General features: G+C 35.5%; 1 protein-coding gene across 1 annotated transcript in view; it reads right to left on the bottom strand.

Annotated features, from left to right (window-relative positions):
• The window catches only part of CCDC88A (coiled-coil domain containing 88A), a 78,160-nt gene that overhangs the window by 22,817 nt on the left and 39,264 nt on the right, over positions 1-16,079 (bottom strand). Inside the window, exons 11-19 of the mRNA XM_075147798.1 lie at positions 15,137-15,283; positions 14,273-14,417; positions 13,336-13,520; positions 11,366-11,503; positions 7,761-8,831; positions 7,067-7,194; positions 3,396-3,537; positions 2,557-2,733; positions 1,887-2,048 (exon numbers count right to left, since the gene is read on the bottom strand). Of these exons, the coding sequence (XP_075003899.1) occupies positions 1,887-2,048; positions 2,557-2,733; positions 3,396-3,537; positions 7,067-7,194; positions 7,761-8,831; positions 11,366-11,503; positions 13,336-13,520; positions 14,273-14,417; positions 15,137-15,283 (2,295 nt within the window). The remainder of the gene's footprint in view (positions 1-1,886; positions 2,049-2,556; positions 2,734-3,395; positions 3,538-7,066; positions 7,195-7,760; positions 8,832-11,365; positions 11,504-13,335; positions 13,521-14,272; positions 14,418-15,136; positions 15,284-16,079) is intronic.

Below are 16,079 nucleotides of genomic sequence, written 5' to 3'. Positions count from 1 at the left end.
TCTAATATCCTCAGGGTATCTATTAAGGGGGAGAAAAAAAAAAAAAAATCTATCACTTCAGTGCACACTGTTACTAAGGAACAAATCCCTTTCTGTTGGAACTGCAGCATTCTTTGTTACAGATGAGAAAACTGAACCCTTCACTGGAAATGAAGTAATGTCTGATGGCATGTGTATGCTGTGAAAGTTCCCAGACTGAACCCCAAGTTTGATTTAGTTCAGAATTCCCAGTTATCCTTTAAGACATCCTTGCTCTTGTATGTTCCTTACGGGTATCAGAAGGAATAGTAGAATTACAGTTGCCTAAGAACAATTTTGACATACTCCATGTAGACCAGCTTAGTCTGCACTTCAGATTTAGCTAATAGTTAATCATTCTTATTTTCACAAACATATTTCACCTTTCATTTTGATTTAGTTGATGCAGAGTTGTCTTGCAACTTGCCTGAAGCTATGAGCAAAATAGCTGAATTCTCAAGGAAGGAGAACAACTCCCTTTCTCAGTCGATTGGGTATAACACCATTCAGTCTTCCCCGGCAACAAAAATTACATTGCTTGGTGAGGTTCAACACAAAGAAAAAAAAAAAAATTGAAGGCAAGGCAGAAAACGCTTCCTCCTCCCAGCTCACTGCCTCAATACTTTCAAATATCTACAGTTAATTCATTCTCCATATCTATCAGATAGGAGAGGCCTGTGCTGTTGTGCAATTCACAAAGCAAAAAAAGGAGCTTCATGACATAGATATTCCTGGTTTTTTGACAAATGGTATTACAAAATACTCAAAGGGTTCTGAATCCCAGAGATACATCCTGATCTGTTTAAAATGGTGTATTTCCATGCCCACGTCCAGTAATTTTTAACGACTAGACAAGACAGTGTGTGCACAAATGTTCTGTTTTGTTCATAGGCCTGCCAGCCACAAAGGGGAGTACTGTGCACTAATTAGATTTCAATGTGGTAGACAGAAAGTGCATCTGTGGTACAACTATGTTCTGCTTTCCAGAAAGAGACAGGATGATAACTTGCGGCATTCACAAAACACATTATTTGTTTACTCGTTTAAAGACTCCTTCACTCTTTGATTTCCATCCACCCTCCATCATTTCTGACATTGTTTACTATTTCTGCTGAATTGTGGACTTTGTATTCCCCCTAAGTAGTTTTGATTCTTAGAGCTCAAAAAAGCATTAGCTCCATTAACAAGAAAATTTCATTTATCAGAGAAAAAAAAGATATGTATTTAATAACCCTGTTAAAGTATGAAGAATGACATCTAAATTTTGGCCATAAGAGCTGCAAGACTCTGTGGGCAACCATTTTTATAATTTCCGTGGTCACACTTTACCTTTTTTTGCCTCTGAATTATCTGAATTCAATCTTCACATATTTATGTAGTTTTCAAAGGTTGGTTTTTTCCAAATCTTCTCTACTTACTAACATCTTGATTTTCCTCTTAGGTATGGCTTTTACTTTTTTTTTTAAAAAACTCTATTTATAAAAATAGAACAAATACTGAATTTATTAGAGTCTCTTTGGACACACTACTTCCCTGACCTAATTTAGAAGTAAAAAAAGAAATTAAAAAAAATTATCTTAGAAGACTGGATAAGAGAATCTACTCTACTCCTAAGTATAAAGTCAGGAGTTTAAATTGGACAAACATGAGGGATTAAAACTAACTTCTAGAAATGTTATTAATCATCAGCAAACAAAACATTATTTGACTGCTCTTAGTGCAGATTATTTGCACATTGCTTTCTTTTCCATGTCTGTACCAGAAGCGAAATGTGACTTACAATACATTATTGCCATTAGCTTTAAAGCTTTCATTTGAAAAAACTTTGAATTAATTTTATTTTTGAAAACAAAATAGGAAAATACTACCTGCAGCTTGGCATTTTGAGTTTGTAGAGTTGTATTTTGTTCCTGTAGAGAAACAGTCTGTCTCTGAAGTGCAAGAATCTGAGCCTGCAGATTGCTATTCTGTGTCTCAAGTTGCTTTAATTGTGTCTTCAGTGCTTGCTTCTCTGCCTGCAGTGTAGCATTCTTTGAACATTAAAAAAAAGAAGAAAATTTGAGTTCACAGCTGTTTACTGAACTTCAAGAAAAAAACCTGTTTCTCCAAAACAAACAAAGCAGCATGACTTCGCAAAGATTTACAGGGTGGAACAAAACTGTAAGTCACCTTATATAACAAAGTAACACACGGTGATATTATCACAAGAAATGGGTAACTTATATCGTACCTATGGAGAAATCTCCATAGACTCATGTAAGCAAGGATTATATAAGAGGGATTTAAGAGATATCTGCGGGTGCAAAAGGACGAATTCAGGTTTCTACATTTCCTTTTAAATGCTGGTCAAGTGCTTTACGGCATCCGTCAGAGCAGAATGCAGCTGCTTCATAAACTGTATTTAATTCAGATTCTGCTTGGTACATAAACTAGGTGATAAATTGCATACTTTCTTAACAATAGTCTCATTTGTATTACTGGAACAGCTCACAACAAATAATTAAAATCAGAATAATACTAAAAAAAACCACATCTTACATTCCTTTCCACTTCGATTAATCTATCTTTAACTTTCAATAATTCTCTAGTCGTTTCCTGATTTTCTTTCTCCCACTTATTGACAGATTGATTGTCTTCTCCACTTCTTGGAGGAGAATTCTGAACCATCCTTTCTTCTTCTTGTCTTTGCTTGAGAGCTTCATAGTTCTTTTTCACCTGAAATTATTTAGGACCACTTACATTAGGTTTAGAATTTTCCATTTTCTACATCCTAATTTATTACATGACCATACCACTTTTCAAAGAACAGGAAGTGCTATATATATATTACTGTATTTGTAAATTTGCTTTCTGTGTATGTTTGGGGAGATGATGTACAAATAATTTATGGATACTGATAGCTAAAACATAATAAACACTTGGGCTCATAGTCATACTTGTCTAACAGAAAGAGACCTCTATTTTCTGTTTTATTTCAGTGCTTTCAACTGTATCCCCCAACTTTTATAATAAAGTACAACAACCAAGGAGATTGTATTTTTTTTTCTAACCAGTCCATTCAGGCTGTTAAAGGTAGATCAGAAAATGTAACTTACTAAGAAATGACTATTTTTGGCACCCCAAATCAAATCAACTTCAGATTATTTATCCACCTGACATATTCAATGCCCAATGAATAAACTCATCAACAACTTTTCATGTGATCTCAATACTGGGCCTGTATTATTGCAGTCTTAAAAAGCAGTCATAGTTTGTCCTGCTTTACATTGCCTCAACAATGCCCATCTTTTGCTGTCTGACACAAAAGGTCAAGTGTAGAAGTAACAATAGCTGTATAGGAGTAATTTAATCTTATAGAAAAATGTCGTTCTCCTTACTGTTTTAAGTTCCTGACGGAGTTGCTGGTTTAAATTTGTTGATTCTTCTAAACGAGCCTCCAAAGCAGCAATTTTTTCTTCTTTTATTTCGAGAGACTTCTTAAGTGTGGATTCTAATTTTGACTCCAAAAGCTTGTACCTACTGATCAATGACATCACGCACAAAAAAGTATTTCAAAAAATTATCTGAGGTATTTAAATTCTAAAATGTTCTGAAACAGTAGCCTCATAGCTACATTCAAAAATGCTTGAATGCTCTATTCAAAAGCATGAAGACACCTCAGTATTAATATCATCCTTCTTTCTTTTAAAACATATTAGACATACAAAAAGCCACCTTCAGTCACACCAGTAGGGTGCTGGCTTTATTTGGATCATTAGTGTGTGTGTGATGACAGCACTCTTCTTTCTGGCTCCACTCCAGTGAATCCAGCGGGGACCTGAACTAAATTAGAATGTGAAGTATTTGGAGAGCAAGATTTTCATCAATTTCCATTTCCTGCCAGCTCACAAAGAGGAGGCACTAGGGAAGGAGAAGGAATATAGGACTTTGCAGGTGCATACTCATCTGATGTATGAATGTGCAAATTGCTCACTCAGCTCAGCTGCTGATATTTTAAGACTGTTACCACTCCTGATGTGTAAAGCTTCCATTTTTTTTTTTTTTTTTTACCATATTTATAATATTGTAGGGCACCTAAAAAATCCAAACCACATATTTAGGAGAGAAGTGGTCAGATTTAGAATATATTGGTTTAGAACAGCATCTCCTGAAAACTGTCAGTGCAGGATATTTTAATGAATTATTAGCCTTTTTAGAAAATACTGAAAACCACGCTCGTTAATCACTTTTAAACAGTTCTGTCACTGTACATGTGCTCTGAAACTGGAAAACATCCCACTTCTCTCCACAGTAGGATAAAACAAAACAAACCACTAATACCCGCCTTTTTTAATCTTGACTGCTGAAGAATCTATCAGTTTAGTGAATGGAATAGATTGCATGAGATTCCTGAATGGACAACAGCATTAGATCTAGTCAGGAACTGGAGCAGAAGACCAATGGTAAGAGAATTAATAAGTGGAAAGATGTCCAGTAGCATCATGTAAGTAGGATGAGAATCCTAGATTTTAAGGTACGACAAGTAATTCTCAGGGATTTAAGAAACAGTAGGCAGTCTATGACTAGTAGAATAGATGGCATTTCATTTTCTTGTGCTGAAGCATATATTCAACTACAAATAAGAATTACTGTTACTGAAAAGTTATACAATTATGTAGAAAACAAAGAAGGAAAAAGACTAATAGCAGAGACCCAATATCCAGTTTTCTTTTGAACATCTAATAATGAAAGATGGTATAAATTTTCTAGTATCATTGAGATTTGGCTATTTCAGATTCAGGGTCAAAATCCATAAATTTGTTTGTCTAAAGACAACAGCCCTTTGAAAGGCAAGAGAAAATGGAAAACACTTCAAAGTTAACTCATCAAACGTGGTCAGCTTAGGCCCCAATAGAAAGACTCCAAAGTGCTACCAAGAACATTCAACAAAAAACACAAGCAGCTCTCTCCCACCAGGGAGAGAAAACTTGTGCATTTTTAATTTCTATCACCAAAATGAGAGAGGCAGACCAAAAATACACTGAGAAGCAATTTTGGCCATAATGAACCTAGCTTTCTACAGGCCTGATGAAACAATTGCTAATGCCTTACCTATGTAATAATATAAGGAAAGCAACTCAGGTACCTTTTGGATGAATGATAAAGTCGAGAATAATGGAAAGGCAGGATGGTGGCAGAGCAAAATTTCAAACCAACCGTTTCCACTTTGAAAACAAATATTGCCCATTCACAATCCTCCAGCTCTACATGAAGTTTAAGAAGCTTAGCCCAAATTCCTTCACATCTAAAACTATTTGGTCACAAGCCTTAATGTACAATATATACATAGCAAAAAATGTGCCCTGACTCCTTGAAAAAGGAATATCCATTAGAAGAGCACTAAGGGGAGGTGAAGGGAATGAAAAGAAAGTTACTTATTTGCGCAATTCTCACACACGGCTAACCTGGAAGCAAAGGAAGAAATGAAACAAGTCATGATAGGTGCCAGAAGTATGTTAAAAGTTCATTTACAGATTATAATTCAATGAAAGCTGGATAAAACTCCCCATCCCACAGAGACGTGTAACTCCAAATTTTCTTCCAAATTATCATTTATAGCTCCATTAAATATCACTCTGTAAAATGCGAAGGAAACACTAGTATTGTATGGCCCAAAGTCATAATTCATATAACATCACAAACCAACTGACCTATGAGAAGTGAACCTACAACATCTGATCTTTAGAAGTATGAGCACTTGTAAAGGACAAGTGCCATTGTCTGGAAAGTAGAAGCAGACTCATAAACCTTTTCCTGTAGTATAATTTGCAAAAGCACCTTTACAGAACAATATTCTCTCCCTTTGCGGGAGCATTCACTCCAACCACTTGGAATCTAGAACGTGATTTAGAAAAATGTTGCTCAATTTGGACTTCTTAATCTAAACAGTTTAAGCTTCAATTCAGCTCAAGTATTGGTTCTTCTTTGGTATGGTATATTCACCTCAGGACAAACCAAATGCATACTACCCATTGTATGCCACACAGTAATGCTTAAATCAGAAGAAATCACACTAGCCAAGGTTCTGAGGGCTTTTCTTGAAGGAACAACTTCTCATTTGTAAGCTGAGAAAGGCAGACGAAAGACACCGGCTGAAAACAAGAGGTGGTAACAGATTCTCCCTACAGGATTCTGGCACCACCCCAGTAACAGAGCACTGGCAGCAAGAAAGGGAAACTGAAGAAAAAAAAACGTTGTTTGGTTTACTTTTGATGCAAAGGTCCCAAATCAATCTACATGTTCATGACAATCAGTTGTAATAACAGATCATGACAGCAGCTTTTTTTTTTTTTTTAAGACCACAACTGAATAGCATCGTGAAAGAAAGATTGGCTAAAAGCCCACTCTAGTCTGCTTTCTCCTGTCACAAATTTTCCCTAAATCCCTGCAGGGTAAGACAGAACACAACATACAACAGAGGAAACAGATGTCAGGACAGCAGCTGCTTTATAACGGCAGGTGTGGTAGAGTGATAGAGCCAGTACGAAGTTCTGGAGACGCTCAAGTATTGGATACTTCCCAGCCTGTGTAAGTGGGAATGCAAACAGCTTCCTTTTGGTAGGAAGAATTAGAAGGAAATAGTTGTAAGGAAAGAGTGAGACAGTTTAAGGTAACCATTATGTGACAAAAGCGTAAAAAAACATTTCTATTAGTCAAGCAGTCAAAAAGGGAAAAAAACCCTCACTTTGGGCCTATTGTCTTGTACTGCTAGTGTTCCTGCTGCTAACTAGAACGTAGAACATTTTAATTATACATTGCCTGTATCTACTGACATACTTCAAGAAATTTCTTAGTAACAGAAAGTGGTAACTCACTTTCACAGACAGCTGAATGTAAAAGCACATCAACTACCTTATTAATTTCAAAGAATAGCAAGTTCCATTTTGGGTCTATTAATGTGCCTTGAAATCTAAGAGTATGCACAAAAACAGTCTGTAAAACCATTTCATCTTTATGAATAAAAGATCCTCATTTCTACACTGTTCCAGGTAGGCCTTGACATTCTCACCTGTCATCACTGCTCTGTTCATCATGCAAGAGACGCTCCTTGTTTAAGCCTATTTTTTCAAGTTCGTGGGCAAGTTTTTCTAGATCATTGTTCATTTGTTGAGTCTTCAATTTTTCATTCACCAAGTCCTTACACAGAAAAAATTAGAGTCAGTATTACCATATAAATAAAATAATGTATTCTTAATTCTAAAAGTGCCAAGGCAAGAGTCTTTTATCACTACATGACTTGAATAACTCAATGTTATCTCTCCTTTCCTTCCAATTGTTAGTTTTCAGCTATATCAGACATTACATTGTTAACTATAATATGACTTCACTGTAGATGTTTACTCCCTTCCTTTCTGTAGAACTTCCCTTTCAAATTTGGTCTTGAACATTACAGTGAAGGGGAAATGTTTCAGCCAGAACAAATACTAACATGAAGAATCTGAACGAGGTTCATTTAACAAAGGCTCCATGACAGTCTGTAAGCAACCTTACAGAATTAAGTGTAATATGGTTATATTATTCCATTTGATTATTATGATTATATAAATTTTTATTACCTAACGCTTTCCCCACTATATCCATTAAAGATGCTAAAAGATTAAAGCATAAAAAATACAAAATACAAACTTTTTTCAAAAATACAGATATAATTTCTCTATGTTACAAACCGATTATGATGGGAATGGTAACTAATTTCCGTTTACCTCTCGTAAAGTGACAAGGGTTTTCTTATCAATGGTAGCTCTTTTCACGAGTTCTTTATTTTCTTTTTCTAGTTCTTTCAGGCGTACACATGACTCTTTATATACAACTATTTCTTTAAATAGGGATTTATTTTCCTTTTCCAGATTACTAATTTTTACATTGTTTTCTTCTAAAGTACTATCTTTAATTTCCGCTTGTTGTCGAAGCCTTTTATTTTCTTTTTCTAGCTGTTTCTTATCTTTTTCCAGTTGAGAAGTCTCTTGTTCTAACAACTTATTCTCCTTTTCCAATTGCTCTAGGCGCTTACTGGAGATTTTTAACTCTTCTAAGTTCTTTTGCAGAGTCTGATTTTCAGACTCTAAATCTTGTAATTCACTTTCTAATTGCTGAATCTTCTTATTGCTGTTTTCAAGGGCTTTCTGTAGCCTTTGATTTTCTGTGTCTAGGCCTTGGTAGCTGACTTCCAAGCGTTCAGTCTTCTTAAACGAGGCTTTCATGAGTTCAAGGCTTTTTTTAAGTTGCTCCTTTTCACTCTCCAGTTCCTTATTTTCTAACTGTAATTGTGCCACTTTAATGCTTGTACACTTCAAGGATTCAATTGTTCTTCTTAATTCCAAATTTTCTTCATCAAGTTGTGAATTTTCCTTTTCTAAGGACTCTAATTGAAAAGTGAGATTTTTTAGGCTATCCAAAGTTTTTTTGAGTTTTCTGTTTTCCATTTCCAGGTCTGAGTTTTCTTGTTCTAAGGCCTCGATCTTCTCACAAGTAATTTTTAAGTTAGTAATTTTTTTCTGTAATAATTCGTTCTCCTTCTCCAGATGATGCAGCTCATTCTCGAGTTCTTCTGCTCTCTCCCCTTTCTCTTTATAGTGCTCCAGTTCTTTCCTGACTTGCTTTTTTTCAAATTCAATCTTATTTAACTTACTGCTGGTCTCTTTAATAGATTCATGAAGGATTTTATTTTCTTTTTCAATTTCTTTCATTCTCGCTTCAGCACTGATTTGTGAGCGTTGTCTCAGAGAAGCTACAGTTTGATTCAAATGTTCATTTTCTTGTTCTAATAGCTTAATCTGATTTGGGGGGAAAAATTGTAAACTCTGGTGAGCGACATGCTAACAAACAATTACTTCCATATATAAACTGAAAGCTACTAAGATAATATGATTACATGGTATTTCCCTTTTATTTTAAGTTTTTTTTTTAAATTTCTCTTATTCTACTGGTATGTATTTGCAGCATTACAAACATTATGTATGTACACAGGTGGAAGTTTGACAATGAAGTAAGTCAAAGTGAATCTTCAAATATCTTCCTCTTGGATATTAGTAGATAACATAAAAATAAAACTAATGAAGCACAAACCAAATCAAAGCTGTATGTATTTGTTAGCTTCATTTCGTTTTCATTAGTGTTCACCCAGATTTAGATTATTTTTCTTAAACTTTGTAATTTCCAGAGATGTGTGTCCACAAAGAACAAAACTGCTGTCAAGTTCTAAACCGAACTGGAGATGGAGGAAGGTGTGGGAGCCGCAAAAGTTTCTTTATTTCACTTGGAAAAAATAGAGGTGATCTGTGGGATATGAGGGCATCCTGATCACAGTCAGCAATGTTTTGGGAAGAAACACATCAAAGTTACATTAATTTTTGAGTTAAAAAGAACCCTTGGACATGCTGTTCCAAAACAGCTTCCAGAGAAAGTAAATCATATTAGAACTGAATTATTTTCTTAGGTAACATATTCCCACATCTACTTCAAGGATAAAGGCAGCATTTACATCTCAATTTTTAGTATTCCTTGACTTTTTGAGTTACTCCAAATCATTTGAAATTATTTGTGTATGTAACAACAGACAGCAAAATCCAGAAAACTGGATCAATATTTAAGAATACACTAATAACATAGCATAAGGAATGTTTCAACAATAAACTGTTTTGGAGAAAAGCAAAAGTGCTAGTTGCAATGAAAAACAGTCTGAGAAAATTATAGAGTGTTCTTTCATATTTAAGTCTGAATGTAACTATTAATTACAGGCTCTACAGCTCCGTTCCCAGCAATGACAAACTGTTCTGAAATGATTAATGAGAAACTAATTAACAGGTGTCTAAAAACACAACTTTGTAACACTTCTTTACATAACCTAGTATGTTACTGAACATGCATAACTACTTTCCCATGAATTCTGCTTCTATAAACCAAACTTAACAAAAAATCATGATCAATGCCTCCATAATTTTAATGAAATCAAATGAACTTTGTATGGTTGACTCCAATAAGTTTCAGCACAGGATTTGTAAAAGACACAAAAGATGCTGCTAACCCACTGCAGCTCCTAAGTGTATTATTTTTAAGCAGAAATAGTCCCACTGAAACATCAGTCCTACTCCAACACATTTAAAACAATATACATATCCCTGATGGTTGAATTGGGACTTACAACTTATTCCAGAAAGTTTTAGTCCTTTTTCCCCTAAAGTACACTTCTAATACAATGTATAAATCAATTATTGTAACAATGAACACTTCTAAACAAGACAAGCTGGCATATTTTCTTTAAAATTATCCCCACTGTTCTCTTTAAATGAAAGTAAAGCTTCAATGCCAAGCTTTTTTTTTTTTTTTTACTTTCTTTTCTAAGTCTGGAATTTCATTTACTGATTAAAAATTTTCAGGATTTTTGAAATACAATATTCTGTATTCCAAAATACTGTACTTTTAAATTGAACTAAAAAATGTCAATCTCATCAAGAAGTACCAGTGGAATTTATAAAAGATAACTACAGTTCTAATTCTGAAGGACTTGATTACTAAATATGGGATTTCCAGAAGCTTCCATAACTCGTTTCCTAGTGGCTGCCTTCCACAGGTCCTCTGAATTGCTCTGCAAAGTCCTTCAGAAGGTGTCAGCACCCATTAGATACAGATATGTCAGTGACATTCAGCACCCTCCCAAATACAGCTCAAATCTTCCACGAAGACCCAGATGCCAGTTTCTGGCAACCAAAAATACATTCTGCTATCCACCTAAAAGTCACAGCTAAAAAACCTTCTAGTATAGGGGAATATTATGAAGCTGGATATGATGGTTCCTACCCCAGGTAAACAAGACTGTGAGCAGGAGCCTGTGAGGAGGAAGAGAGTCAGCAGCGGAGCAGCAGACCAGCTCTGCTACACTGGTCTCTGTCGGGTCCCTTCAAGGGACAGGCTGCTGTAATTCTCATTAATACTCCGACATTACTTCAAACACTGACCAGCTGTCTGGAACCTGTCTTCCTCCATTGAGAGGTGTCTGGCTTACCTCCAAAGTTCCCAATTTTCTGTTTTGGCTGAGCTACACCCTCTAAGCAACTACAGCAAACGCACAGCCTATGAAAGCCACAGAAGCATTACAAAACACTAAGTAGTTCTAAAACTAACAGTAAAGCCCCAGCTAAAAATGAGTCATGCCTCCCACTGGCTGCAGGTCTCAGACAAGCTACTTTGCAGCAGATATGTCCTTTTGGCAAATCTGCTACATTTACAATTCCTTTATGCCTGTAAAAAAGTACAAAAGGAGAACTGTACAGTACAATGCAGCATTAAGACTTTTGATTCTGCTACTCACTTGGCGCTCTGAGTTTTCTCGAAGTGCTTCAAGTGACTTTTCAAGCTGTGCTTTTTCTTTCATCAAATCTTTACTCAAATTTTGACTGTTCTGAAGACTTTGTTTCTCTTGGCTAATTTCATTCTCTAGCTCTTCAAGCTAGGGAAAAAGAAACAGATTTTTTAAAATGCACTTAAAAATGACAATAGTATTACTCTTAGCTGGTACTCTTATAGAAATGAATAAAGAAGGTTAAAGGAAAGAATAAAATGGAATTTTCTATTCTTTATCTGAAACAATTCATCTGTTCTTCTGCCAGAATTTTCTCCCTGGCTCAGAAGATTACATCCATAAAGTACTTTTGCATAAAAAAATTACTCAGATTTTATTAGGCTCTGGATGTTTTCCCAAGCATCCTTTTTTCTTTTAAAATTCCATTTTAGTGAGATTTATACTGCTTTTCCAAGTCCCTTTTAGCTTACAAGGGTCAAATATTGTTTGATCTTACTTAACTAGTTCAAGAGATAATTATGATGATTCCTTGGGAATCAAATATACAGGTTTGTTTTGTCAAATGGCTCCTACTCTCTTAATGCCACACAGCAAAACTATTTACGAGTGAAAATAACCAAGTGTGATTTTTCTGTCACATCTAAGTTATAGTTAGTTACTTAGAAGCAACATACACATTTTATTTTTCAACAATCATCTGCTGGAAGGTTTATATTCTATGTCAACTCCACTGTCCACATTCCCCTATCCTAGATGCGTCCAGACATAACTCGGACCCCAGGCAGGCGGAATACTTTTAGAAACGAATTATCTGAGTTATACATTAAATTGCTGCTAAATAATACTGAGAAATAAAATCACAAAAAGGTAGTAGAATGGAATTTGTTCCTCTGTGAACTACTTCGTTGATCAGAAATAAGCAAAAAGCATGGCATCAATTAGGTCAGTACCTGAATTACATCCTTCTCTTAGGATGAGAATACTAATGTTTGACCAGTCTTTTGCTTCCCTCTCCCTCTTCATCTCAAATTCAGACTTTCCTGGTCCCTTGCTTAGCAGACCAATGTATGTTTTACAGGGATATTGGCACTTTCATTGGTTTTTGCAAAGGAGAAGTTAACTGGCTCAATCACCCCAGCAGGGATGCAGTCAGCCTCCGTCTGGGAACCAAATTTATCCATCGCCTGCCCAACTGCCAACTGGGCACTGGGAGCGGAGTTCCTGTGGTCACTGTATCTTGTATTTGTAAGACTACGTTAGCGGTTTGTTTTAGGAGAGAGCGTGTCCAGATAGAAGTAGACTATGTATACAGGATTCATAACAGACATTTTGTTCAACTCACGCTTTTTGCTGAAGTGATCACTGTTCAGAACGTTATTTTTAGGGGCAAGTGAGAAAAAGGACATGTCGCCAGACATCCAAAGTGGTAAGAACAGTATCAGACAATCACAAGGACCTACTACTGCTTGCTTCTTATACCTATTCCTTTCTTTTGTACCCTCCTAGCTGTCTTTCTGGTACTGTACAGAAACTCAAAGCAGCACATCGGCTGCTTTCTCAGTTACGAATGAGGACACGACCAAGTTTTCTGCTTAGATTTATCAATCAGTCTTCACCTATGTACACAGACTTTCCCCTGCTTAATAATTACAAAAATTACAATAATTTTCTCAAGTATCATAAAACATTTTTATTACTCATTATGTCCCCAATATGTTAATATTTTTTCCCTCACTGCTATAAGATCTTTCTGAATAAAATGGTCACCTTCTTCCATCAATAAAAAAGCATAACCAAAAAAGAGAAAAACCTCTCTGAGGTGGTTTTCTTTTTACCATAAACTTACAACATCATAACACCATTCAGACCCTAGTAACACTTCACCCAAAATAACAGCAATTCATAAAATTACCCTTTAGAAAGAAAATGGCAAGCAACATTAGGCAACTCACATAATTCAAACATACAGTGATGATTACCTTTTTGCTAAGTCTTTGGTTTTCTTTTTCCATTTTCAGAATCCTTGAACTACTGCCTTCTACAGAACCAACTGCACTTTGTAGTTCTTCCACTGTCTTCAGCAAACTTTGGTTTTCCATTTCCAACTTCAGTAACCTGCTTGATGTCAGTTCATTTACTTCATGACCAAGTGATTTCTGTGGCACTGTAAGAGAAAAACACGATTAAAAAACCAAAAGGTTACTTATCACCCAGACTTCTTGGACTTCGCATTTTCAGACTTAGGGGATTTAGAAGCCTTTGACGGTCCTCCAATGCCTTCTTGGTGAACAGAGCTAGTTAGGATTAATGACCTATCCTCCTTATCCAACAGATAAGGGAAAGTTCCTCATCACAGCAGAGATTTGTTTCCTGCAACTGAGGGTATACCTCTAAATTTCCACAAATCCTTTGTATGGGATCCAGTGTATGACCAAGCACACTATATTGGAAGAATCAAAATTTTTGCCACAGCTATCTCTGCAAACAATTACTCTGAGAAGCCTTAACAAATCTTTCTTAGCTTTGAGAACAGTAAAGTCATGATCTGTGCTACAGAGTATAGAACTTTGAACGGTAACACAATGTAACTCCAAAGTATTTATGGGTTTTACACCTCTGTTGAACTGGACAAGAATCACAAGAAGAGAGACTTTTCATGTAGGCTGTATCTCCAAGGATACATGGGAATGAGCTAAAAAAACCCCACCCAACCAAAAAAAAAAAACCACCAAAAACACCAAAACCAAACCACAACAAAAAAAAAAAACAAAAAAAACCACCCCCAAACTGTCACAGGTCTCCAGAGGACAAAAGACTTTGTATTTAGAAATAAGGACCTGTAACTTCCTAATGCTGTCCAGCCTTTGAGCTTTCAATTTTTCTGTTTTATCAGTTTGCAAGTATTACTATGTTTACCTTCAGAAAGTTCAGTAGTCCTATTTATCTGTTCAAGTTCCCAGCCAAGATGCAATGATTCATCCATACTTTGTTTCTGAGCCATTTCTAGAGTCATATTTTCCTCCATGAGTTCCTCAATCTTCTTTCTGTCCATATCACGCTCCTTAAAAATAATTTCACATGTAACGTTAAAAAAAATCTGTCTCAACATGCACAAAATATTTTAGTATCTAGTATGCCACAGACAAATGCAAAGTGCGTTTTCTGATTTGCTAATACACAGTGAGACAGGGAGGATCAGACAAAAGTATGGAGAACGTAGAAGAGAAGTGTAACAACCAGTAAAGAAAAATATGCAGAGAAGAACCTCTTTCTCATCACAATCTACGGCAATGACTACTTACTCTTTTTCAAAGGCAAATTATGACTTTATATTTTAGAATATTTACTTTTTGGAGAAGAACTGGTTAAAAACAGAAGTTATTTGGGGTATAACCTTCCAATAAATATGTCACTATACTGCCAGAATTTGAAATATGAATAACCTCTTTTATCTAAGTATTTAAGTGACAACAGACTATCTTCACATAAAAAAAAATTGATCCTGTCATTCTTACTAATGAGTGTCTGTATTTCTTATCATCGTATTTTAGCTATCCAATTAAACACTGTACTGTCTTTAGGAAGGGTACTGGCGTTGCAATTTTCCCTTCCCTAGGCAGAACCAAAGCTACTGTAGGAAACCTTATCTGAAAAGTGTTAGTAAATCAAGACATGCCTTCCTCCTCTCCCCCACTATTTTGACTGGAAGTTCTTTTATTAAAAATGGAAATTAAATTCAATGCATATCAGCTGTCTTTGTCATCTTCCATTTACACTTACCATCTCCATATCATGTAATTTAGCTTTTAATTGTAGATTCTCTTTTTCTAACTCATGTAATTTATCAGAACGGGCTCGGGTCCCCTCTAATTGATCTTCCAACATTGTCTTTGTTTCTAGCAACACTTGATTGTCTTCCTTTAACTCCTGCAAGAATTAAGCAACAAAAAAAACTCACCACAAAAGTATTTCCTTATTCATACAAACTTTGATACACATCATAATTAGTTTTAGAAACATTGCTCTAATGCTAAAACATTCATTTGGAAGTTGTAACAGACTTTCTATAAAAAACAAATTTATAGCAATTTCACATAACTTATGAAATTTTTATGAAAAGAAAATTTTACATAACTTAAAGAGAAATTAAATAGTCCCTAAACCATTAAGATTAAATAAGGTGTTCATAATTACAATCAAACCATAAATATCTCTGTGATTTGAGATGTGATCTGGAAAGATGTATTGCATGTATATGGACTACAGCTAAGCAAAAGGCTGACATCAAATAAAAATTACAGTGTTCAGGCTCAAAACAAACAAAAAGAAGTAGTTCACACACCATGTAATTGAACTGTGGAGCTTATTGCTACAATGACTATGTAGATGAAAAGGCTTACACGTGTTGAGAAGTTATCTAATTCGTGCAAGAGAAGGCCAAAAAGCTCAAAAGTACCACCTCTGAGTACGATTTTCCTGAGCAGAGCCTGCTGGAGGCTGGGAGAGCACAATAGGAAAGCATCACCAAGTGCTCGCCCTGTTCTCTTACTCTCCTCTAAGCATGTACTATTGGCCACTGTCAAAGACTGGAGACAGATGCAGATGCTCCTTTCAGTCCATAATTTATCTCATTATCAGATTGATCTCCCTAATCTGGGTTGCAGGAAATGGAGAACAAAACTTAAGAGAATAATTTTCTATAGTCCATAATTAGGTTTACAGG

The sequence above is a fragment of the Calonectris borealis genome, chromosome 3 (genome assembly GCF_964195595.1).
Source record: "Calonectris borealis chromosome 3, bCalBor7.hap1.2, whole genome shotgun sequence".
NCBI classification, from domain to species: domain Eukaryota; kingdom Metazoa; phylum Chordata; class Aves; order Procellariiformes; family Procellariidae; genus Calonectris; species Calonectris borealis.
This window is presented reverse-complemented; position numbering and strand designations above follow the sequence as displayed.